This window comes from Serinus canaria, chromosome 12 (assembly GCF_022539315.1).
Source record: "Serinus canaria isolate serCan28SL12 chromosome 12, serCan2020, whole genome shotgun sequence".
NCBI classification, from domain to species: domain Eukaryota; kingdom Metazoa; phylum Chordata; class Aves; order Passeriformes; family Fringillidae; genus Serinus; species Serinus canaria.
Genome location: NC_066326.1, coordinates 19,488,109 through 19,514,150, shown reverse-complemented (window position 1 = coordinate 19,514,150; position 26,042 = coordinate 19,488,109). Strand labels below are relative to the sequence as shown.

At 42.3% G+C, this 26,042-nt stretch overlaps 1 protein-coding gene across 3 annotated transcripts in view; it reads left to right on the top strand.

The window, feature by feature from the left end:
- Positions 1-9,832: 9,832 nt before the first annotated feature.
- Positions 9,833-26,042, top strand: part of NUP210 (nucleoporin 210) — a 48,380-nt gene continuing 32,170 nt past the window's right edge. For all 3 annotated transcript variants that reach the window (XM_018914921.3, XM_050979502.1, XM_030228078.2), the window contains exons 1-11: positions 9,833-10,034; positions 17,195-17,331; positions 18,088-18,219; positions 19,056-19,152; positions 20,644-20,794; positions 21,120-21,252; positions 21,989-22,147; positions 22,664-22,732; positions 23,025-23,131; positions 24,137-24,277; positions 25,447-25,584. In XM_018914921.3, coding sequence (XP_018770466.1) covers positions 9,883-10,034; positions 17,195-17,331; positions 18,088-18,219; positions 19,056-19,152; positions 20,644-20,794; positions 21,120-21,252; positions 21,989-22,147; positions 22,664-22,732; positions 23,025-23,131; positions 24,137-24,277; positions 25,447-25,584 — 1,416 coding nt within the window. In that variant the 5' untranslated portion in view covers positions 9,833-9,882. The remainder of the gene's footprint in view (positions 10,035-17,194; positions 17,332-18,087; positions 18,220-19,055; positions 19,153-20,643; positions 20,795-21,119; positions 21,253-21,988; positions 22,148-22,663; positions 22,733-23,024; positions 23,132-24,136; positions 24,278-25,446; positions 25,585-26,042) is intronic.

Sequence of the window (26,042 nt, the reverse complement as noted above, 5' to 3'; positions counted from 1 at the left end):
TCATGGCCAGCGATCAGTTTCCAGCTCAACTCCAAACTCTGCAGCTCCTTTTCTTAAAAAAAAAAAAAAAAAGAAAGAAACAGGTAACTTTTTTTACTCATAACAGGCAGGCTGATGTGAACTCCAGGCCATGCATCTCCTTCAGATACACTCATCTTACAAATCTGGATCAATTTACAGCAAAAGCTGCAATTTAACTATGAGAATTTGGAAGGCATGCAGTATGCAAGGATAAGGACAAGCATAAATGTGCTGAGGAGCAGAGCACCTGTAATTCGGAAGATGCATTTTGAAAAGAATTTAGAAAGTTAATAAAATGTTTAGATCCTTACAGCTGCTCTTTGCACTGAGGGAGTATCTTAAGCTACACCAAATTGGTTCTTAATTAAAACATGTCTTTTATAAGAAGACCTAGGATTTTAAAAAGAGCATAGTTAAATGACTGAGATACTGCTTCACATTTGAATTCTGAAGCAAATACGGTTTCTTGCAAATACTGTTCTTGCACACAGTCCTGCAGTATAACTCATCTGTTCTGTTCATTGCATGAAGAAAATCAGGCATAAGCTGGAAGGAAAAATCCTTTATGGAGTTTTCAGCATAATTTTTTTAGTGGAATAGAATTACAGTCCCTAAAGCCAAGCAGGTGCAACATCAGATCTGAACGAGAACTCCAGAAAGGTCAAACAGAATGTGTTCTGAGTTCACAAAAAACTACTACATCTTATTGCAAAGCTCTAGAATGGATAGTGTAGGATGGGGTTTTTTTCCTTGTTTTTTCCTTGATTGTTTGGTTTTTAATTTGGTGTTTAAATTTAAGAAACAGGGCTATTTATTATTTATAAAGAAAAATCTCATTTGTCTTCTGCTTTTCACCAAGTGCTTTCCAATTTAGAAAGGGTCACTTGATTGTAATTAAACCAAATGTTAGTGAATAATTCAGTACTTTTTTACTTCGCCCCGTCCTCTTCATTAGTTAGGGCCAAAAGGCTGCAACTTTCAAATAATAACAAATCTTTAGTCAATAATTAGTAATAATTTAAAGACTCAAAGCTGTTATAGCAGCTAGTTAGGAACAACAAAATTCTGTTTGTGAAATGAGAACTAATAAGGAAATAACTAATTTCTCATCAACTTCAATATTTCTAAAAATGTAAGCTTTCATACAGTGTACTCCTGGGAATCTCTTTGAAATTTCATTTGATAAACACAGAGCTAAAATTGGCACCCTTGTAATTACACTATTACATAAAAATATGGGGAGAATAGTTCACAGAGAGAAACTGCATGGTGCAGTTTTAAAGCTTTTTTCCTCTTTCTATGAACTATATCAGATATGTAGTTACATAAATCAGAATGGCACTAGGGGGCTCTTATAGTCTGAGGTGCTTAAAAGATTTACAAATTTTAAGTAGAACTCAGTGATTGTAAAATTAGCCAATATTGGGCTATATGGAGAATCTTCTATATTTTTTCCTGTGTTTAACACAACTTTTCACAAACCTCTAATATGAGAAAAAAAATTAACATTCTAAAGTAAAAGTAAACTGAAATGAGGAAAAAAAATAATGAATGGCATGAAAATCTGTTGACAAACACTGTTCTGCCATTTTGGGTCTGGGTCACTATCAGAACTGTAAAGAACTGTTTGGCAGTTCCACTGGAGGAAAAGTTAAAAATGCAGTTTTCTGCTGGAGTAGAGTTCATCTGACAAAAATCTTGTAGGATTCCTGTGCTTCCAGTGTAACTGAGCCAGGCTCCAAGTGTGGCATGGGAGATGCTCATGAACTTCTAAGGGGATCCTCCTTGTCTCTTCATCACCTCCTTAGCACTGCTATGCAGAGAACTGATCTGAGAGAATGACAACTTATTCAAAAGGACCCACAATCAACGAGAAAGGCCAGTGGGGGAGAAAGGAAAACACAATTATGTTCCCAGGATCCCAAGAAGAAACATTTCTAAATAACACAAAACCTGGTGGGGCCAAGCTGTTGGCTGGTGAGGAGAAATAAAAAGGCAGATGGATGTCAGTGTGCTCAGGGAGATCACACAGGAGTAAAAGCAGACTGATGACACCTTTGTGGGGGTAGCAGCTCTTCTCTGGGAGAGAACAGTCACTCCAATTTCACTGCATGCACTGATCTCCAGAATTGAAAGCAAAGGGAGGCAAACGACCTTCACAGGTTCCACACAAGCCAGCATGAGTTCTGATAATGGGCTTCCTGCCTCAGCAACAGAATACACCTGGCAATGGATTTCGGCACAGTTAGAGACACAGTCCTCTCCTGGGATAGATCCCAGGTGAGCAGGAATGACCCTGGCTTATTGTGAAGTTCAGAAGAAAACAGGAACAAATGTTTTCCCACTGTATTTTGGGTCATTTCTAGGCTATATTTTTTTTTTTTTTTTTTTTTTTTTATTCCACCACCTTATTTAGCTTTTGAGTGCTGCTGGGCATTGAGAAGAGTCTATAATTGTACTGGGTGTTCTTTTTCCCTTAGCAGTTAGTGAGAAGTTAGAACAGGGCCCTGGGTACAGGCAGTTCACATTTGCCAATCTCCTGTGCTCTCCCCTGCATTTGTCAATGTCTGAGTTTCACCAACTGTTATGCTGCCAATTTGCCTGGTTCTGTTCCCATGAAGTTCATCACAGCCTTCTCTTAGGACGATAAATAATTTTGTTATCTGCAAATCCTGCTGACCTCATTTTTCTGTTCTACACTTCATTTCTGCCTTTCTGGATAATGAATGAGTGTATTAAATGCTAACTACAGTCCAGCTCCTTGGGATATACTAATATTAACCTGCTACTGAATTGAAAACTGACAGCCTAATGAATTAAAACTCTTTGCATGAGAACAACAGTGTTGACATAGGGAAAATCGGGATGACTGTGATTTACTCCTAAACTGAAGAAAAAAAAACAACTCAAAACCCCTCCCAAAACTTTGCAAGTGCAAGTATATGCGATTTTCACTGAATTTAATGATGGGTCTTGGGAAAAAAACAGGCTAGGTGAGGAAAAACCAAATCGAATTAAAAAGGGGGGGGGGGGAACCACCTCTGTTTTCCTGTTTCCTCTGCTGTTTATGGAATACTTGAACTGTAAAACACTACCTTAAGCTTTTTCCCCCCATGAAACTACTAAAAGTGCTTTGGCTAGAATATCCTTGGAACATCAAAGCTTGTTTAGGTATTTGATCCAGAGGGGACAAGGTAAGCATTTATAGCTAATCAAGCCTGAAGTCAAAGACGAACAAGATGAACCAAACTGATGACTACTGTAGCTTTAATCATGCTGGCAGGACATGCTGCCTTGTCAAAGTCATTTAGATTTTTCTGGATATCAGAAAAATTCCCGCATTTCTCTGACACTTCGGTATAGTATCTGTAGTGGATATTTCTGAAAGCAAAAAATATATTTGGAACAAACATCTCCAAGCCACATAAAAAAAAGGGCAGTTTTTTACTGTCCTGCCACTGTTATAAAAACTAATATATTAGAACTTAGATGTGTTAAAAACTTCAGCAGAAAGTCTAGAGTTATTCCTGGAACTACAATAGTTCAGCATCTAAAAGGTGTGTAATTTATACAGCAGCTTTAAAAACTCTAATTAGAGTCTTCCAAGTACAAATTGTCTTGTTTGAACTTTGTCCCAAAGAAGAGGTAGAAGAATACAAAAAATGTTAATGCATATTCACATGCTTTTGAAGTGTACCTCCTTCATGCATGAACATTTTGAGGGACCAAATTTTCTTAGCACTTAGAAGTGTGCTACTTCACAGAAAGTGTGCAGGTGTAATAATGCTTTTAATTAAAAATTTATTAAACTAAACCTGTGTTACTAAACTAATAGGCCTTTCCATGAGAAACCATAAAGTTCTTTGGGAAATTTGCCATGTTTTACTAATGTTTTCAGTAATTTCTATCAAAGCAGATTCCTTTAATCAGGTTAGAAGAGCTTACAAAATGCCTGACCTTTAAAATCACTGTCCTGTGCCTCACTATCTGCAATGAATTTGTCTCAGGGACATTGTATTTAACCTTTTTATTTGCTACAAATCTACAGTTGCAAATTCACATCAAAGACAACATTTCTGCTCCATAAATTAATCCAGTTTTTCAATGTTGAATATTCCATTCCACACAGTAACTTGATTAGTAGGTGGCTTACCTGGAAAAGTGACCCTGAAAGGATTTTAGGAGACGAAATAGAAATCTGGGCACCTGAGTGCAGTGTGCACATGATCTGTTATATTCTCTGGTGTATGGCAGCACCTCCTGCTTTTCCACTGACATTCTACTGCAGGAACTGATGCCTCCTTTCAAGGACTTACTGTGCATGTAACAGAATTCAGGTTTCTTCAAGGTTGGCAGAAGGAGTTGAATTTTTAGTACTTATGTATATATTAGAATGAAAAAATATTTTAAATGAAGAAATGCAATTTTACAGTTGAAATGCACACTTTCTAGTGTCTCTGTAGATGGAGAAGTCTGAGATCCTTGTTTAGGTACAGCACCCTCTAGACCACTGCCAGTGCTGAGATAAATGAGATCAGAAGACTTCTACATGAAGAGAATGGGAAAAATAGAAAACATTATGGGATTTTATACATTGTCCCATGTTGGTGTTTAATGCATAAAAAATAGCAAACCAAGAAGAATGTTATTGTTTAAACAGATTTAGAATTGTTGTACTGGACTGCCTACTTAAGATTTGTGAGGTGTACATCGCATAATTTGCAACCAAGTAACCTTGAAAAAACCAAATTCACTTTTGTTAGTACTATTAACTAAGTCATTAAACATATTCACATGTCTGCTCATAAATTGTATTCATTGTTTTCAAGATTTAAGACTTCTGTGTTCTGCTAAATTTCCCTGATGTATTTGAAGCAGAAACAAAGGTTGGGGGTTTTGTTTGTTACTTGTCTCATCTTGTGAATTCTCCTCACTCCTGCATTCATTGCGTTATTGGGTGAATAGCTCATTAATGTGATTTCTATCTGTGTACAAAGGCACAGGGCAGAAGCACTGTTATGTAACAGCTTGAAAAGACACCTATAAATAACCTCCATTAATAACCATAAATTTACATTAGAAAGGTAGATAAACTCTAGATAAAGGTAGAAGTGAAAAACATTTATTTTTATCTGATACTGCTATTTCATAATCTCAATGTTATCAGACTCATCCTGCATAAATTAGAGAGGTCTTGGGGTTTTACACTATCTGGGAAAGTCTTGCATGTCAAATGGATTTATACGATAGGAACAGGGATCTAAAGAGCTGCATTTCTCTGTGGGGACTCAGTTGTACCTGGTACACATTGGAAAACTCCCGGCAGCATCCCTGGCAGATGAGGCTGTGCAAGGAAAGGCAGGCTTGGCTCTTATTTTACCCATTTTCTAAACACAAGTGCTCTTGTCTCAATAACCTGAACAAACTCAACCTCAATCAATTTTAAATATTCCTTCCTTGACATCAGTAACTGCCTGCCCTAATTTTGGACATTTTCTGAATTTATGCCTTCCTTTGACCTAACACCTTGGAAGGAAGGACAATCCTGGCAGGATAACCAAAATGTTCAGTTTCATATTACTCTCAGTCCATCATTATCCCTGTAGAAAGCAGTAGTAAGGCTGAGAGGATGTTCTCATAAAATTTTCCATATGAAGGTGTATGAAGATACAAAAGTCTAACACAGTAAATTGAACGTGATTACTGGTGGAGAAAGTGATAAAGAAATAACTGGAAAAGGACATTTTCTGTACTCTGTAAGTCTCCAATGCCCATTGCGAGGTAATGCAGTGTCCCGCCTCCTCTTACAGCTCAATTTCTGCAGGCAGCAGGAGCAGCTGAGCAGAGACATGACCCCGAACCACTCCATGTGCGCCTGGGGCCAGGATCCACGCCGGGCTGGACGGGGCTTAGGGCAGCCTGCGGAGTAGGAGGTGTCCCCTTCCAAGGCCCGGTGCCATAGGATGGGCTTAAAGGCCCCTCCCAACCCAAACCATTCCGGGATTCCCTGAGTCCTTTGCTGGCGCTAACGGGAAACAGCTGAAGTGCTGTTCCTCTGGTGTTGGTTTTTAGGCACCTTTTAATATATTGGATGCTTTAAGTACTTCTTTGACTTAAGTTCCTTTGGTGGAGATACTTTGCAAGGCTCTACAGCTATGGGGATGGAAGCAGGCAGCTAATTAAGCAGAAAAAAGCCCAGCAGTGACAGCTTTTGAGCTGGTCAGTCGGGAAATACAAGTACTTGGAGCTCAGTGATGGTTTAGATGGACAAGGGGAGCAGCAGCTTGCCAGGGAGGAAGGAAGCTGACCATCTTTCCCAGTGATTTTTGCAGGATGCTGTTCTGCTCTGCAGTGTAAACACAGACAGTATCAGTCAAAAAAAGAGGCCCATCACTGTTATTCTGCTTTAAAGTTACTATTCCCAGACCATCTTCTTTGTCAAGTCTATTGACTGCCCTTTTCATCTGCTCCTCAGCTCGATGTAGGCAACTCCCCGTTCTCTTCCCAAACAGAGCTGCAATCCTAGAGGAACAGGCATTCCATTAAATGTATTACTAGTGCTTGTCAGTCATTCTTCAGCCTTTAAATCAAATATTATTTTATTTAAGAGGTTCAGGAGTGTGATAATGGAGAATGTTTTTCATCATTCTACTGAGTGAGCCCTGATTCTTTCAGCTTAATGAAACTGCTCTTACAAGTAAATTATACCTAATGCATTCAGCTGCTGAAGCTTCACAGAGCTGGCCCTACACTGTTAACACAAGTACAGACATACCTGCAGGGGTTAGGATTGGAGCTGGTTTGAGTCAGCCTCACCCAGCACACTTTAAAGTAACCCTGCACACCTCATTGCCTTACCATTTTGCTGAAGATTCACCTTCTAAGTTGCATTTATTCAGAGTTGGTTTTGTTGTCTGGGTTTGGTTTTTCTTGGGGGATGTGTTCTTTTGTTTTGAAGATGAGTATTTAAAATATTTTACATTACCCAGACATTTAAAAATAATAAATGCCCAAAAATTAAGCCAGTTGTTTCTTGTCCAGATGGTCCTTTATCACTGTGCCAGTCAAATACTTCCTTTTCTTGAACAACGATTTGAAAGTATTTCACTGCCAACAGATCACCTAATAATATATTGATACACATTTTCTCTAGCTTTATGAAAAATATATTTCCCTCAGAAATGGATAGATTTAAAAGATTTGATCAGAGTACATGTCTCTGGTTCCTTGTCTGTGTTTTCAGATCTTCAGACCAACCGAGTGAGTTGGTAAAATCTTCCAGTAATTCTCATCTTTTTAGTTTCATATTCCAGTAGAAACATGGCCAGCACCCGGTGTTTTGTTTTTTATTGCATGTATTTTGATTGCCTCTAAAATCTCTTGAAATTCTTCCACAATAGGCTCAGCTTCTTAGGCAACAACCATTTATTGTTTGCCAATCTCCCTCCTTAAGCAGCTCATTAAAGCACTCCCTCTTATCACTCTGTAATCGCATTCTTTGTGGCCAAGACAGTTCCATTTGTGTTCTTTATCAGACTTACTCGGGTGTATATTGATATGTCTGTAAAGTTGCCTCAGATTCCTGGTGTGTGTATCCTGTTCCCAGTCTGCAGCACATCAGGTAACCCTGAGAGAAGGTGTTTGTCCTGGGAGGAGGATGTGCTGACTCCTATGGATCTCACAGTAGCGTGGAAAGGGAAAGCAGAGCAGTGCAGCAACGCTGCTAAGTCAGCCCCTGATGTTTTAAGTGACTCCTATCCCCGAGGCAGGGACTCCTCACGGAGCACACACTGCACTGCCTGGCTCCCTGCTCACCCTCCTCTGGCCAAAAGAAATGCTAACAGTGCTGCAATGCATGATTTCCAGTTCAAGTGAGCACAAAATTCACTTGTTAATTTTACCATATAATGGAAACTGCAGATTTGCTCATCAATGTCTCCGGCCTTACTCTGCTCTTAAAATTGCTTGGTATGCTCTGAAAGATGTGCTGGATGTTCACTTGCAGTTTCACTGTCATGTTTCATCAATAAGATTTAAGGTCCTAACTGCACCTTGCTGGTCCTTATGAAAATAACTCTAAGAAGTATTTGTTACTGGAGAATATTGTTCTCACATTAAATACTCATCACCACCACTGCTGATGAGAGAAAGGAAATAAGTTCTAAGATTGCACACCCTGCTTTTAAAGCTAGGAAGTACTGGGATACAGACCTTTCCTCACCTCATTCACAACACAGGATGCAAGGTACTCACTATCTACCTCTTATTTACTCAGTTGTAATTGTACTAACTGTAAACACACTGTACTGTTTAGTTATGGGTGATTTTATCACATTCCACCCTAATATCCCAGTCTTTACTGAACTTATCTTCCTAACACGCTTACAAAAAAAGGTTCCAACTTCATTGAGAGAAAAAGTAAAGAAAATAAACGACCCTCAGTATTTTAGTAAGGGAGCAATTTAAAGTGCAAGGGCTTGATTTGCCAACACCTTTAACATCACACATCTTTCTAGGCCCAGTTCCTATTGACTTAAATTGCAGCTGCAAAGTTCAGCTCTTCTCTAAATCAGACCACGCAATTTCATGATGTGCAATCAGGAAATGAGTAATACACACATAGAAGCTGCAGGGAGAAGTGAACTGTCCAGGAGTACACATTCTTCTAGGATAGAAAGTGGAACAGCATTGCTGAGGTACTGATAAATAAAACACGAGCTGAATAAATAGTGCAAAAAGTGCTCCTATGTAAAGAGAACGTCCTGTATAAGTTTACTTGCTTAGAATAAATGAGAACTGGTTAACTTCAGTAATACCACCTAAATTAGAGCTGGGTAAACACTTAGCTGGTGTCCCTGGACAGCAGGCTGATCTTCTGGGCAGGATTTAATGATCTTTACACCAAGAAGCTTGCACTCTTCCTGAAATCTATTTTCCTGATGCATACATGTACCATCCCTCTGTCATAGGTAAGGACAGGAAGATCCTCCACACACGGAGCATCTCTCATACAATTGGGTTTTGGGACAGTTGGGTTTATTGAGCTTGGAGAAGCTTTGGGGTGACCTAATTGTGGCCTTCCAGTACCTTAAGGACTGACAAAAAAATGGGGGGAGGCTATATGCAAGGGTCTGGGGAGAATGCCTTCAAACTGAAAAAGTATTTGAGATTAGAGGTTAAGAAGAAATTCCTCCCTGTGAGGGTGGGCAGGCCCTGGCACAGGGTGCCCAGAGCAGCTGTGGCTGCCCCTGGATCCCTGGCAGTGCCCAAGGCCAGGTTGGACAGGGCTGGGAGCAAACTGGGACAGTGGGAGGTGTCCCTCCAGGGGTGGGAGTCGGTGATTTAAGGTCCCTTCCAACCCAAACCATTCTGAGATGCTACGACAATGAATGAACTGTAGCTTAGTGTAGCTGTTAGCACCAGTGTGCCCGGGGAACATGAAGGGGGCCAGGAAGGCCAATGGCAGCTGGCTTGTTCCAGCACTGGTGTGGAAGCATGACCAGGCCCATGACCATCCCCCTGTGCTGGGCTCAGGTGAAGACACACTTCGAACCCTGCGTTCAGCTTTGGTACCCCAGGACATAACAGACACTGAGGTGCTGGAGCCTGTCTGGGGAAGGGTCCGGAGCACGACTCCTACGAGATGCTTGGAGTTAGGCCCGGAGAAAAAGACGTTTTTCGAACCACCGGCGCCTCGCAGTTGGCGCCGCTGGAGTTCCCCCGAGGGAGGGCGGTGCGGCCCCGGGGGGCGGAGGGTGGGGGGAGGCCCTGCCCCCGGGCCGCCCTGCCCGGCCCGGCCCGGCCCCGCCGCGCCTCTCCCGCCGCACTTTCGCGCCCCGCACGGTCCCGCCGGCGCGCAGCATGACTCCCCCCGCGCCCGGGGCGCTGCCTTTCCTCCTCCTGCTGCACCTCGCCGCCTCCTCCAAGCTCAACACCCCCAAGGTGCTGCTCCCTTTCACCCGCGGCACCCGCGTCAACTTCACGCTAGAGGCCAGCGAGGGTTGCTACCGATGGTGAGTGCAGGTGCCGCCGCCCTTTGTCCGCTTCTCCCCCCGCCGGCACCTGCGGCGCCGTTCCTCGGCCCGCGGCGGGGCCTGACGGCTCCCACGGCAGCCGGGCCCTCTCCCACCGCTTTTACCTCGCTGCGGGTGGGTTTGGGCGGCCCAGCAGTGCGGGAGCAGACACGGAGATAATCCCTGAGGGGAAAGGTTGTTTATTTTTGCAGTGGGGGTTAAACCCGCTGGAGGGTGGCAGTGTCTGCAGGCCGGGCCCTGAGCAGAAGGTCCCTGCTTGTAAAGAAAGCTTCCCGCCATGGCTCCCTGCCCGACATGTGCCTCACACCCCGTGTGCACCCACCCACACGCCCCACACATGTCCACCTGCTTCTCCTCGTACCCTGCACCCCCCAAACACTCCTGCTGCCTCTCCACATATCGTGCCCACTCTGCCTCCACACTCCCCATGTGCTCACCCTGCTGCCCCGCACTCCTGCAGTGCCACCCCCCCCACACACACACACGGCCTCAGTGCCGCCCCACACACACACATGGCCTCAGTGCCATGTGTATGGGGACAGCAGCCAGAACTCTGCTGCTGGTGTGGAAATGCCCCTTCTCTTGCTGTAGTCGGTAATGAAGGTCCTGACAGCCTTGAGCTTATGGTGTGGACATAAATGAGTCGTAGCTAAGTCGGGAGCCTCTCACTGCTGCTGTAAGTGTTGGTAACAGCACCCTTAACGCTTCACCTGGGGACAGTGAAGTCGAGTTTTAAAAGTGAAAGCTTTCCCGGTTTTCTCAGTGGGATGTACTCCAGGAACTTTTGGCTGGGAGCCCCTTCCTGCCTCGCACATTGGGCAGGACTGGGTAGTGTTGAGCACACAGGCTGAAGGCAAGTCCTACCGCACGTGCAAATACAGAAAGCTCACAGTAGTCTTCATCTTAAACAAATGTTGCCAACTCCTTGTCCTTTCTGTTGAGCTCCAGAATGGTAACTTAATTGGTAATGAGCAGGAGGTACCCACCTGAGAAAGAAGCAGTAGTCGAAGTATGTTTAGGGTATACTTCCATATGTGCCAGATGGATGTAGCAGTTTTCAGTTGTTTTGCATGTAGCAGTTACTGAAGTACATCCTAAAGGGCTGTGTTTTCATTCTCTTGATTTCTTTACTTGGTTGTTGTATATTTCTTATCTCTGTGCTGGGTACAAACCTTTGGTCTGTTACAATTTATATATTTGAGGGTTCTTATGCAGAAGAGCAGTAATTAATTTTATCCAGAAGTCAACTAAATGAAAGTTATCAGGTGAGCTGCTTGTGGTTATGTAATTTAATTTTTAAAGGACCGCTTTAGTGAAAATCTCACAGCTGGGGTTTTTTTTTCTTTCCTTACTCGAATTTTTGAAGGCTGCTGAGCCTTTAAAAGGGTTTGGTTTGTGAGGTAAAGTACATTGCATAAAGCTAAAATCCAAAACTCATCAAAGCACTAGTAAAATCTGGAAGTACAGATTCCCTTTCCTGTTTGCCAGTGAGCTGTGAGGTGATGCTGGGTTGGCTGCAGCCATTCCTGCTCATGCCAGGTGCTATCCCGCTGTCGGAAGCATGGAGATCCTTGCTAATCTCACTGAAGTCTGCAAATAAAAAGATGGAAGATTGTTCTCCAGAGAAATGCCAGATTTGATCCACATTAATATCTCTCATGGAGGTGATTTTGTGCATTTCAGAGCATGTTCTATTGGTGCTGTTTGCCAGTATGCAATGACTCATATCTCTCCTGCAGGAAGACCTCAACATCCTTTTCCATCCTCTCCTTCTGCCCTTCAGAGAAGAATTTTGGTTGAGAATTAAGGAAATTACATCTAACTCACCTTCTGTGTGCTGTTATTTTCTGTGGCTTGTAAATGGGCATTTATTCACTTCTTCTTTGCAAGGCCTGGCAGGATGTGGGTTGTGAAACTCAACGTGTGCTCAGCAAACCCTCTGGAGGAAGCAGGAGCTGTGTGTGTGTGCCTGAGCAGAGGCAACAGTTGCATCTGGGGCTCACTCTCTCTGCATCCTTCTCCCACAGTCCTGGAACTGTGTGGGGTTAGAAACAAATGTGTCTGGAGGAGCAGCAGCACAGCCCCTTGCTGGCAGGGTTCCTGTGCTTCCTGTCTCAAGGAGCTGTTACTGGACAGGGGCTGTTGAACTGAACCATTTAGGAAGTACTAAATGCAATGGCTTGGGAAGGAGTGACTTTTCCTCACATTTGAGAAATGATGGATGTGTTTGTGTGCATGAAAGCAGGGATTTGAATGGAAATGGTCAGCTTCAGGCCCTCTGTGTCTGGAGAGGGGTCTGAGGGTTGTAATATGGGAGATTGTGGGGTTAGAGGTGGCCTATGAGTGCTGTCCTGGTTGTACAGCAGCATCTGATAGCAAATGACACCTTTTGAAGGTCTGCATTACTCATCTCAAACGTTCAGAATTCTAAGGCAAGTGTCCAATTTCCTGAAAGATCAGTGTATAGCGTGGTGTGACCTTTTTTTTTCTTCCCAGTTTCCCTTTCAGCCTTCAAGTTTACCTTTGAAAGTAGGATATTTTCAAAGTGATTGTAGTGGTGTCTGAGAATTCCACTGATTGAGAGGGAAAAGGTCAAATTCTATCATCATCCCAGCAGACTGGGAGTAGTGGCAGTTACAAGCATGGCTCTAAAGTATTTTCTGATTTTCAAGATGCTCATGCCTTCTGGAGTTTGGGTTGCCTTTATATTAAAATTATTTTTTGGGAAAAGCTTTGTTTTCAAAGCACACAGTGTTTCCATCTGTAAATATTGTAGGCTGTTGCTATTTTCAGGCATAAAATACGGTCTGTGCGGATGTATTTAGCATTTATATTGCATCTGTATTTGTCTTTTAACTACCTTAATCCATAAATTACACCTGAAAGAATGAAAGCGTTCAGAAGCAGAATTTTCTCCTTGAAACCTGCCATACCATAATAACATTGTCGGGGGGGGGGGGATGGGAACACACCCACAAAAATCCCATTTCCCCCCAAGGTGCTCTCCATGGATGGGTGTTTGTAGCAGAAATGATCTGCAGTGTACAAATATGTTTACATATTTCATTATTTCATGGAGTGTAGAATTGAGATACATGGTGAGGGCTGGTGGAGTTGAAGAGGAGTTATTGCCACCTTAATGAAAGGTTTGTGTGTGCTCCTGAAGCCCTCACTGAGGGGTTTGTATTGAGGTGATTGCCATGGGAGAGGAGCTGGTGGCACAGTTGTAAAGGGAGAGATGCAATGGCTGCTGCTGCAGTAGTTGGCTGGCAAAGCTCATTTTCTTGCTCCTTACCTTGTTGTGTTTTTGTTGTAAATTGATCTTATACTTCTCCATGTGCTGGCTTGTGTGCTTTTAAAACTCTGTATCAATAGCATTGTTCATTGAGATCTGTTGCTTTGCCCTAAGACCAATAGTTTCATCCCTGGTAATCTGGGAGTTGTGTTGTTTCCTGGATCACCTGTTTTACCATGGGTCTAAAACAACCTGTCTGACTCTCACTGAAAAATGTTTTGTGTGAGATACTGGTAACTTCCATATTGTGAAGTGGCATCTTAAATGTTTGTTAGCCCCTACTCTGCTTCTCACCTGCTCTGCATTTCCCTCTTGTAAGGCATTGCAGTGGGCAGCAGGATGTTCTCCCTCTCCCTGACTCACCTGGCTGTGCTTTACCAGCAGGGCTTCAGGCTCCTGGAAGTGCCAGCAGGAGCTCAGAATTGGTTTGAGGTGTGCTGGATGGTAGAGGGACTGTGCTGCTGTGGCTCAGGTGTGTGTGTTACCTGAGAGTATTGGCTCAGAACCAGAGCAGGGGGTGGGTGTGAGTCTGTAGCAGAAGTGCTCTGAGAGAGCACAGGAGGCACAAGAAGCAATGTTGTTTCCCTTAGCTGATGTGTGAATATCAGTGCAAGTTTACTGTTGAAAAAAGCTTTTTCTCAGTCTAAGCATTACCTGCCTGCTAAGGCAGACAGAAGGATTAGGGACTTGTTGATTTTTGGGCAACATTTCATTGCTGAACACCCATGAAATAAATGTTTTAGACTTTTGCTCAGCTTTAGTCCTAAGAGTGACTATATAATGTCCCTGGTGTATTGGTCAGTCCAATCTTCCCAAACTCTTGGGAACTTTTACTGCCCAGTTTCCCTCTGACTGCATACCAGCTCAAATGCCTGATAAAATTCTAAATGATCAGATCAACTGACAGTTGTGGTGCAGCTCCGCAGAGGAGGATTTTTGCCGAGTCAGCTGAGTTTAGTCTGAAGAGCTGGCAGAACAGTATAAAACATTGGAGCAATGAGAATCAACAGAGAAATGCCAGGGAGAGAAACAGGAATAGGTGCCTGAGTTTTGTACCAGCTGAAAATGAAGTATAATCTGGTGAGGTATTGACATGTGGTGTTACAGACCAGTCTATGAAGAACACAGGCATGGGTTTGGGTAGATGTGTGGATACAGTCTTGGCACATTGCTCTGTGTCTGGGGCCCTGGAGGGGGATGGAAATGGTGAATGAAGCAGAAATTGACAAGAGGAATGGCAGCCCCTTTGCCGGTGCCATTCATTCCTCAGCAAGTAGGATTTTACTCTGACGGAAATACAAATTGGGGACTTTTGTGAGCTTTTTTCCCTTCCCTCCTCACTCTTCTTTCAAGTGCTTCCTCCCTGCCTTGCTGTTTCTTACAGGCACTGGCATGGGATCTAGAGCAAGTGCCAGAAATGCTTCCCATTGCTGGCTTCTCAGGATCTAATTTTGCCTTCTGACAAGCCCAGCTCTCAATGTCACACGCTGACACACTGCTGAAGACCTGCTGTAGTTGGCAGAGGATATAAATTGCATTTTTTGTCACTTAAAGCTGAAGTCTCTTTTTCTTGCCCATCTAGGACCCAGTAGTGATCCCAGCGTAGTGCTGCTGTAATCCCCAGCCTGGCTGATAAATGCCTTTGCCTCTCTGTGCTTGGCTCTGCATCCAGGTAGTTGTAAACAGAATGAGCTTCTGATACTGGTGAATGATAGAGGTGTCATCAGATACTTCCTATGTCCTGCAGGAAAAAAAACACTACTTGTGCAGATTGTTTTTAAATATAAATCAATACGAAACCAAGCCTCAGAAAGGCTCACTTGAGTAAATTTGTATTAGAAAAAAGACATTCAGCTGATATTCTACCTCTTAAACTACTGCTAGAACCCAAATATTGTCTAATCTCAGTTTCTCTACTGCAGTGACTGGCTTTTAGCTGTAAAAGCTTGAAAGTTCCTTTAAAATTGGGGAGTGTATATATGTTTACAGTTGAAATCTAATTTTTGTTGATCTTTGTTCTTCCCTTTTTCTAGTCTGAAAAGTATAATGTAATTAGATCCCATTTTACAAAACTGCTATTAGTGCAAACCACAGTCGTTTTGTATTGCAATTCATAGCCAGATATTAAAAGAACGAATACAAACCACAGTGAAACCCCTGTTGTGTTGTAAACACAATCAATACCATACTGCAAGAATGCAAAATCCTCAAATTAATAACAAAAAAATCTAATGGTAGAGAATATTAAGCAGTGTAAAGAGCTAAATAAAAGACAATTTTCTACATATAATGCTTATTTAAAAATACCTGCATGGAGACTAAGTCAAAAGCACATGCTCAGCTTCAAAAGCCAGACAGGCAAGTAGAGGAAAAGCCTGACTTGTTGTGAATGCTAATATTGTTTAAAGAAACTTTGCAGTGTTGGAAAACTCTCTCATGGTTGCTTGAGAACAACAGAACAACAGGAAAATAACTAATTGCTCACTTTTAATCTCTAAAACATATTTTAATTTTTCAGAGTAAAGCTGTGTGCTACTAATACAGAAAATCATATTATTTTAGGAACAGTGTAAAACCTACTGTAAAAATATGCACATATTTGTGTACGTTGTTTAGGTGTATGGATTAGATGTAAACAAACAGTTTTCAGGTTTAAGCTTTTAATTGGTGTTTAAATTGCCCATTGCATACTGCTGTGGGCAGTTTTTTACTTATCAGATAAAGTACTTTGAAATTCTGGGTCAGCAGTTGGTATTGTCGTTTCAAAATCCTCTAAAACTACACCTTATGCAAGCAAAATACTGTTGGGAGCTTAAGGTTGTGGCTACAAGCAGAGGTCTGTGCTCACCTGGGCTGCAGCTGTTAACTCTCAGATAATTGAGTGTGGTGTGATGTGTTGTTTTTCAATAGATAGGATTTTAGTTAAGGAGAAATTCAGGTTTTCGCTGGTGTGGATTTGTTGGTTGTGCTGGCAAGAGGAGGTGAAGTCTGTATCTGCGGATTTGGAACTCTCATCCTGCTCCTTCTTCTCTTAGAAAATTTTCCCCACACATCCCAGGTAGGCATTTTTGTACATCTTGCAGAAAAAAAGTCCAAACCCATCCAGCTTCCCCATCTTTACCAGTGCCCGGTTTAGATTGCATTTACCAGATAGCCCAGCGTTTTTATCCGAGCTGCTGTCATCATCCGGAGAAGCAATTCCCGAGCAGCTTTGTCACCCATCAGTGCTTGTTTCATTGTTTTAATCCTTCAAAGGGCCCTTGTGAGCGGGTCCCGGGCACACAGCGGGGGCTGTTTCGGGGCTGGTTTCTGGCGCTGCCTCTCTCCCTCCCTGCCCGGCTCCGGGCCCTGAACACGGCCGGGGAGCGGCAGCTGGGACCGGCTCGGGCACAGGGCTGAAGGTCTGGAGTGATTAGCAAGGGCTTTGGCCGCTGGAGCTTTTCACTGCAGTTACCCCTCAGATGTGTCTTGCTGCTAGCTCAGATTTGCTTTCAAGAGGCTTGGTTTTTAATAACTCTCCGACTTCTGTTGTTTTGTCTTGACGGTTTCGGCGCACTGAAGGGAGAGCTGGGCTCCGCTAAGTAATGGCCTGGCCTGCTCCATGGGTTATGGAGAAGGTTGTTTCGTTCGGTAGTGGAGGGAATGCTGAGCTTGCCTGCCCTGCCTCTGGCCTGGGCTTTCCCAGTCCTCAGCCCACGTTTGCCTTAGCTGGGTCCTTGAGGAGCTGCTGCCATCCAGCTCTTCCCAGAGCCAGCTGCTGACGGCGCAGCACGTCCCAGGTGAATTGCTGGGGTGGCTTTGAGGGCAGAGCTGCTATCCGAGTGCTGACAGTCGCCACCCGCAGGTCATCCACGCGGCCGGAGGTGGCGAGCATCGAGCCGCTGGGGCCGGCCGGCTGCCGCTGCTCGCAGAGAGCACTGGTCCAGGCACGCTCCTCGCAGCCCACGCGCCTCACCACCATCATCTCTGCCGAGGACACACGTGAGTCTGAGCAAACCGCTGCCTCTCTGGGCATCCCGCCGTGCTCAGGGAACAAAGCTGAGATCTAGAGGTGCACTGGCACATTTCAATTCCTATGCACAGTCATTTTAGGCTTTCCATGGATGTGGGTTTTAACTTCTGTTTGCCTCTCAGAAGTGTTTATGATTTTAATGATGCACCCAGGAAAAAGGTAATTCTTAAAATCCCCGACCCCAAAAATCCACAAACCAAAGGGGGTGACTGAAATATAAGAAAGTGTTTAATAAAAATGACTAGCACAAATTCAGATACTTCGCATTTGAAAAAGTTACTTTGGAAGTTGCTTTTGTGTCTGTCATACAATATACCTGATTAGTTTTTATAGTGACAGAGAGGCAAAACCAGATGGCCAGTTCAATGCCATCAAAGTGCAGTCACTAACTGAAGGAGTTTATGGGCATTTACTGTCTGTGGATAAAAGCCATTAACTGTAGCAACTCTGCACAAGCACTCCCAGACAACTCCCACTGTACCTGTCAGTGTAGATGGAAATCAGAGTTACTGCAGTCCGGTGAGGAAGGGAACTGTTTTGCTTGCTTTCTGAGCCACTGTTTGACCACGAGTTTCTTCATCGAGGTCACAACCAAGTTTTAGTTCCTTCAGTGTCAGTGCCTTGTGTCACTGGCTAAATTTGAGGTGCATCTTGACTTTATCGTTGTTCTTGATGAGCACATGCAGTGTTGTGCTTTCTTGTGCTCTTTCTGATGTCTCTTCAAGTGACTGGACAAGTGATTCGCTGTGATGCCATCGTTGATTTAATTCATGGCATTCAAGTTGTGTCCACAACGAGAGAGCTCTACCTCGAGGATTCACCACTGGAGCTCAAAATTAATGCTTTGGATTCAGAAGGTAAGAGATCTGCTTGTAGGAAGTTAAATATATATTGAAAGTTCTAGCTGTCGATACATGCACTAGCTTTATTTGTCACACTGTTGATTATTTGAAGACAAGTGGAGAATTTTAAGGAGTTTCTCTGGATACTACATTGTGAAGTTGTCTGTTCTTTTTTCTTTTTTTTTCTTTTGAGCTGAGGTAGTCTAAAGAATTTTGCAAATGGATGTTTTTGTGAACAGTCATGTATCTGACAGGAGGTTCAGTGGTGATGTTTGAGACCAACGACCTATTACTCAGTCTGTTGAATTACTACAGAAACACTCACTTTTGGGACACACCATTTAGGCTCATAAGAGTCAGTGCATTTGTGCATGCATTGCTATTTAATAGGAGCAGAAACTTCTGCTTTTTGTAATCTGTAGCATCAGAAAAAGAGCCATGATCTGCAAAGAATTCCATGCTTTCAATAATCAGGTTTTGCGCACGCATAGGACTCCAAGCAAGGGATTTTTAGGGCAACTGCTGAAGCAAAATAATGTGTCAAGCTGCTATAAAAGGTGGAATTAATTGTTTTGGTTACTGTGCCCATCCCACCTGTGTTTGTAAACCATGAATGCCAGGCGAAGTATGTTAATACTGAATATGTTAATAATGAAAAGTAAATTTGTTTTTATCCTATGTGTAGTGCTGGATTCATGGCTTGGTGTTGTGCAAACTCGAGGGCGGTTCATGGTTCTTCTTGTAGGGGTAAAACAGAGAAATTCCCCAGCAAAATAAGTCATGGTTTATGTTCCAGGAGGACTCTGTGCTTGTTCTCTATTTATGTTTTAATCTGGTTGTTTGATTTGTAGGAAACACTTTCAGCACTCTGGCAGGGTTGGTGTTTGACTGGACAGTGGTGAAGGACCCAGAGGCTGATGGCTTCTCAGACTCTCACAATGCTCTACGGTAAAGGCATTTCCTTTGGTCTCAAAGGTTTGTTCTGTCTGATGCATGAAAAATGCTTCCCCACATCTAGGCAGTTTATTGAACTGATGCCTAAAATTATAATGTTAAGGGTCGGTTGATTCAGGTGGTTTTTTTTTTTTTAACTCGACAGCCTGGGCACTTTGTTCTCTGTTTAGTTTGGCTGATAGTGTTAGTGAGCAGCTCTGGTAGCTCTGATGCAATAATTAGAAATAAGCAGATGCGGTTGTTGATCTTGCTGAAACATCTCATGCAAAAGGAAGATTTATCAGTAAGATTGTTATCTCAGGATTTCAATAGAGCTTTATTTTTAGCTTTTTAAGGAAAAAAAGTCCCCTTCCATTTCAGAAAGGAGCTTTCTAAATCTTAAGAGTTTCAGGTGTCAGTGGACACTTAGTTCTGGTGTTGAAATTGGAGGATTCCTTGTGGGGAAACCAGTTCTCCTACAGAGCAGAATGGTTAACAGCCAGCTTCTATCCTCAAACTCACACTCCAAATACACTGCAGGTGGAGTGGGGGGAGCCAGCAAGACTTTGCTCCTGGGCAAACACAACCTGATTTTGCAGCCTTAGAGAAGCAGCAATGGCTGGGGAAAGCCTGCTAAGCGCATAATACACCTGAAGCAGCAGGTACAAGTGAGAGCCAGAATGAATGGCTTAGAGGGACTGGATATCCCAAGTCCTGGTACATATGGAGCTTTTTCTTTCAGTATAAGTATTTGCTGATGTGATTTTAACCAAACTAATATTGATATATGCTCTACTGTTAGCATAACTATGATAGCATTAAAATGTTCTACAGGTGGTACAGCTTTGTGAAATAAATCATAAATTGTCATGAATATGTTCATATCCATAATTTTTCTCCATATGGCTCTACTGGTTTTACTCTGAAAGTGCACATGAAGCCAAGCAGATCATGTGCATACAGAAGGTGACACCCTGTAAAACATGCTTCTCTTTCCAAAATTTCCTGTAATTTTCCCATTCATGGCAAATTCCTTCCCTTTCTTCTGCCACTTTTCACTGAAATTTCTAACAGTTACTACAAGTTTTCTGCTTGTAGATGATTTTCATAGTCATTTATTAAATACATCCTGGCTTCTTGAGGGAGGTCAGAGTTATGTTCTGGGGTTGCCTTTATAAACATGAGCTTTGGGTCTTGCACATCAGTTCTTATACAACATAGAGAGTTTTTGCAGTCTCACCTACTGAACAAACTGGAGGGGTCACTGTAGACAACATATGCAGTCTTCTGATAGCTCACAAGCAAGCTTCAGACAAACTTATCTGTCACAGAAATTAGCTGCAGATACCTCAAAGAATGAGTAAAATTTGGATATCTGGTCCCAGGCAAACATTTTAAATTGGCATAAAAATGGAAGTGGCTGGGAGTAGATGCTGGTGGTGTTTCTCTATGGGTTTACAACAGTTGTTTTACCATTTTCTGTTCACTTTGTGATTCACCTTTCAGTATACTCAAGTTCTTAGAATCCACTTACATCCCCCCTTCGTATATATTGGAAATGGAAAAAGTTGCCAAGCAAGGAGATACCATTCTGGTGTCTGGAATGAAAACAGGGAGTTCTAAATTAAAGGCAAGACTGCAGGAAAGCATCTATAAGGTAAGATTTCTGAATGTCAGGGGAGAAGATGGGTTTCTGAATGTCTGAATGAGCATCTATCTCAGGTTTTTCTGTATTCTCCAAAAATTACCTTCAGACATGATTTTTTTTCTTGATTCTTGCACTGTGTGCACAGAGCAGATCTCTGTACCATTCACTGTCCCTTGCATTGCCCTGGTGTGACAGAAGTCGAGATGAAACCAAAGAGCCAATTGCAGCAAATAATGTTTTTCACTTCCAGATTCTAAGTTCCTGCTGCATGGTCTGTTTCAAACAAACGAGCTGCTTTTAATGTGGTTACTTTTCTTTCTCCCTCCATCAACAGGATGTACACCCTGCAGAAGTCAGATTGCTCATTTTGGAAAACATCCTTTTAAATCCAGCATATGACATTTATCTTCTGGTAGGAACATCAATTCAGTACAGAGTTCAGAAACTGAGGCAAGGGAAGATCACAGGTTTGTTCTTTTCTCATTTATTTTTATTTTTTAATGCTTTGTGTGAATTTTTAACTGCTGAGAAATTTTTAATTGTGTTTAAACTGCTTTGTTAATGTTTAATACTGTTTTCCTAAGGCATACATTGATACAGCTGCTCAGTTCTTTCAGTCAAAAAAAATTGTTAAGAATATACTCTTTTAGATTTGTCAAGGATGTAGAGACAAGGGTAACTTAAAATAGGAGCTAACACTGTCATTTTAGATATTGACAGTCACTAAGGAACTGACTGACTTTCTTACTTAAATCAAATTTAGATTAGTAACTTTTTTAACAGGAAATATTTTATTGGCAATGGATTTGCTCCACAAAGTGAAGCCTTTATAAATGTGGGTTAGCTGGCTTTATGCCCATTTCAAAATGCAGTACCTTGAGTTTTCTCTCCTCTCTCCTTTTTTCCCCTTTTGTCTTTTTTTTTTCCTTTTGAAGCTGGAAATCAGTTAAATGTTAGGTCTAAATACTGAGATTATATTAGTTGGGAATTGCAGTTTCACAGATATTAAATTTGCCAAGAAGCTCATTTTTTGTGTGTGTGTGTGTGTTGATGCCATGAAAAAAGTACTATTTTTACAAGACACTGAAAATATTGATTTAATATGTACACTAGACATCAATAAAAATAATCAGCAATAATTAGCAGCAGCTAAACACTGCCACACCTGCTTTTATTGTTTCCTATGTTTTGTTTCACCTCCAGAAATAGCCATGCCATCAGACCAGTATGAGCTGCAGCTCCAGAACAACATCCTCCATCCCAAGGGAGATCCCTCCTGGCCAGTTGCCAAGCTGGACCAGGCAACATCCACTGTGACTGCATTGCAGCAGGGCCAAACCAACCTCATCCTGGTGCACAAGAGTATCCTTCCTCAGGAATGCTTCTCCAGGCACCACTCTGTGGCAGGAGACAAGCTTTTCATCCATGGCTACACAGAAAGATCAAGTTATCCTCATTTGTACCAAGAGTCTGGAAATCAGGAGCCATGGAAAGCAGCACTGCTGTGAATTCAGTCTCAGCAGAGCTGTCTGATGCCTTGGAATGTTTTAACAAATTAGGTTGGCAAAAGATCACTTAAGTCATGTCTGTTCCCCTCAGTCACTGTAGAAATGTATGGGGCTTTATTTAATAATGTTTATATTTCAATCATTATATTTTCTAGTGAGATCTCTCCAAAGAGCTCTGCAAAAAAGAGCTCTCCAAAGTGTATACTGCAAATAAACATTATCCCCACTTCACTGTCTTGCAGTGAAGTGGGGATAATGTTTATTTGCAGTATACACTTAGCTTTAAAATAGCCAAAGAGGCAGGAGGGGTCCCGGGAGGATGCTGATCTTGACTTGTGCAGAAGCTGTGTGTTCCTTGACTGCCCCTCAGGTATCCGCATGCAGGGGGTGTCCAGGCTGCCCAACAGCACTGTCTATGTGGTACCTCCTGCATATTTGGGTTGGTATTGCTGCACTCTTCCTGATTGCTTAATGCAATTTCTGGCCTCGTTGCTGATTTTCATGCTATATCTCCACGCTTCAGTGGAGTGTTAGTTTTCACAGAAAAGTATTTTATTCATAAAAGTAGCTCAATGTGAAATAGGTTTTATGTACTTTCTTTTATCTCTGTAGTCAGCAGTTTAAAATAATGAATGTTCATCTGCAGAGTGTGGGCACCAGAAGCAAAATGCTTTTCTCCATTAGATAAAGAGGCTGTTGGTTTGTGCTTTTCAATATTTCCTGTTTTGCAGGATTTACAGTTCATCCAGGTGACAGATGGGTCCTGGAAACGGGCAGACTTTATGAAATTACAGTTGAAGTGTATGATAAATCAAGCAATAAGGTGTATTTGTCTGATGTAAGTTGAAATGTTTAGATACTTTTCAGTGACTGTCTCCTAAATCCTGACTTGCTTTGCAATTATTTGAGTGGTTTCTTATTTTCATTGAGATAGGATGGTGCAAAGCTTGTTGTTTCTTGCCTTCTCTTTTTTTTCCATTTGTTTTGTTGTCGTTACTTTTTAAAAATAAAGCACTCTGGGTGATTCATGTGAAATTATTGGAGTCTTAAATGATACAGAAAAAAATGGAAGTTGGAAGAAATCTTTCAGGTTGGATGGGGCTTGGAGCAGCCTTATATCATCCAATGCCACCCCTGCCATGGCAGGGACACCTTTCACTGTCCCAGGTTGCTCCAAACCCCATCCAGTCTGCCCTTGGACACTTGCAGGGATCCAGGGGCAGCCACAGCTGCTCTGGGCACCCTGTGCCAGGGCCTCCCACCCTCACAGGGAAGAGCTACTTCCTAAATTCTATGTACCAGGTAGCAAATATACATAGTTCTTTAAAAAGTGCAAAAGAAATTAAATTTAAATAGTTCAGTTGCAACAAGAAAAATTTTATTAAATTACTGCTTTTCAGAGTATTGGAGCTAGGGGAATGTTATTTTATTTGGCCATAATTGCTTTTTGGGATACAAATCTGAGTTTGAGCTAGAGCTCAATAGTGTGCTGCTGAGGCAATATATTAATGTGTTCTTTCATGTTGAAGAAGGAAAAGATTAGTAGAATACTGTAAAATATGAATTATCTAGTGGTTTCAATATGGCTACTTTCATGTTAAATTACGTGTTGCTGATAGTTTAAGAAAAAACTTTCTGTGGAGTTAATGTTATATCCAAAGGTAAAATCTTACTGAAAGACTGAAACTTCCATAGGAAGAGTTCTGATCAGTTCCAGCAGCGTGTCTTTGAGCTGTGTTATTGAGCAGTGGTTTGCTCCCTGGCCTGTTGTATGTTCAGGGTTTTCTGTCCTCCATTGATGTCAGTTACCTGTGGCAATTTCTGTTGCATATTTTGGTTTTAGAATATCCGGATTACTACAGAGCTGTCCAAAGAACACTTTGAGGTGCTGCAGTCCTCTCTGAATGGCTCCTATCATTATGTGATGGCTGTGAAGGCAGGTCAGACCGTGATTGATGCTGCACTGACATCAGTAGTTGATCAGGTGTGTCTTTGTGAAAACTCCTCTGCTTCACTGGTAGGTTTAAAAATAATTGAGCTGTGCAGTAGTGACTTCCTAGCAAAAGGAAACCTAAGAATTACATGGGTCTGAGCTGTCTTTGTTTGAACAGATTAAGAACCAAATTGTAAAACCCTTTCTTCATGAAAACTGTCAATTGAGTCAACAGAGGATTTGCTTAAATTAAAGACTGTGGGATTTTGCTCCCGAGCATGTGGCAAACTCCTGTTAAGGCAGTGGTGCACAGCACTGATTTCTTTTCTCGTGGCAGATCCTTTTGCTGGGCAAGGGGCCTCTCACAGGCTGAGGGAATTTTACACTGTATTGTGGTAGGATCATCACTCATACCCTGGCCTTGTTCTGCAGTCAGTTACATTGGGGAAGTTTGCTATCAATTGGTAAGTGACCTTAAACTCTGGAATGAGAATCTGCCAAATGTATCAGCCTGCACATTTCTCCAAATTAATATTCATTAACTTTCTGCTATTTGAGCAGGCTGCTGAATGTATGGCTAACTAGGGCACGTGGTGTGGAAGTGAGTTGCTTTTGCTTGAAAATTCAACACTTCAACCCATTTGCTGTGAAATCATTTTAGTGATTCCTTGAGCAGGATTTAGTAGCTCCTTCAGTGTGAGAAGCCACAGTCATTTTCTGTGTCAGAGATGTTCTCTTTGGTGGAAAGGCATCCCCTGAGAGCTGTTTTTCCCTCAGAACTGCAGTAACAGTGTGTTGTGCCACAGGGTTGTGGCACTGCAGTGACAGCAGAGCTGTGAAGGCCAGTGTTTGGGGGGCTGAGCAATGGCTCTTTCAGGCTGAATTTTGTACCCAGTGAGATGAACAAAGAGTAAATCTAGGTGTTGAGCCACCAGATTGGTTCTCCAAATGAGGTCTCAAAATAGGAGCAGTGAAAGTGTGTATTTCTTCTTGCCTTTTAAATTAATGTGGGCACCTGGATCTTCATAGCAATAGCACTCGTTTAATACCTTGCTGCCAGGAGCTGTTTGCTCACTAGGAACTCTGTTCATAAGTGGTCCTAAATAGTTTTCCTATCTCTCTGAGGTGTTTTCAAGGACTTGTCTGTACCTAAGGACTGAACATTAACCTTGGGAAGCTCTGTGGTGCCATTTATAACGCTGTGCTTTTGCACTTTGCAGGATGGAGGTGTTCATACCTTACCAGTTCCGGTGCAAAACCAGCAGGACGTGGAGATCTATGTTCCAATATTTCTTGTACCCAGCATTCTGATGTTTCCTTGGCAGCCAAAAGCAGGAGTCTACCAGTACACCATCCAGGTATGCCAAAGAAGTACCCAGCTGCAGGGATGTAGCTCAGGCAGGCACACTGGGGCCTGACACCACTGAGCTAGGGTTGACTTTGGATACTTCAGGCATGGTGGCATCCAAAATGTAACTTGGAGGAACTTCATGGCACATTAGTTAAAGGAATTTACTGTAAATGCAGGGCTACCAATGAAAGAAGGAATTATGAGGAGGACTCTATCTTATTAGAAAGTTAATTTATTACTTTATGATACTGTATTATATTTAAGAATACTATACTATACTATAGAATACAGAAAAGAGACTTCTTGGATGTTGAAAAGACAATAATGGAAACTCCTGACTCTTTCTAGAGTCCTGACACAGCTTGGCCCTAACTGGCCATTGGGTTAAAACAGCTCACACTGGAGTTTAATCAAGCAATCACCTCGAGTGAACAATCTCTAAACACATTCTACATGAACACAGCA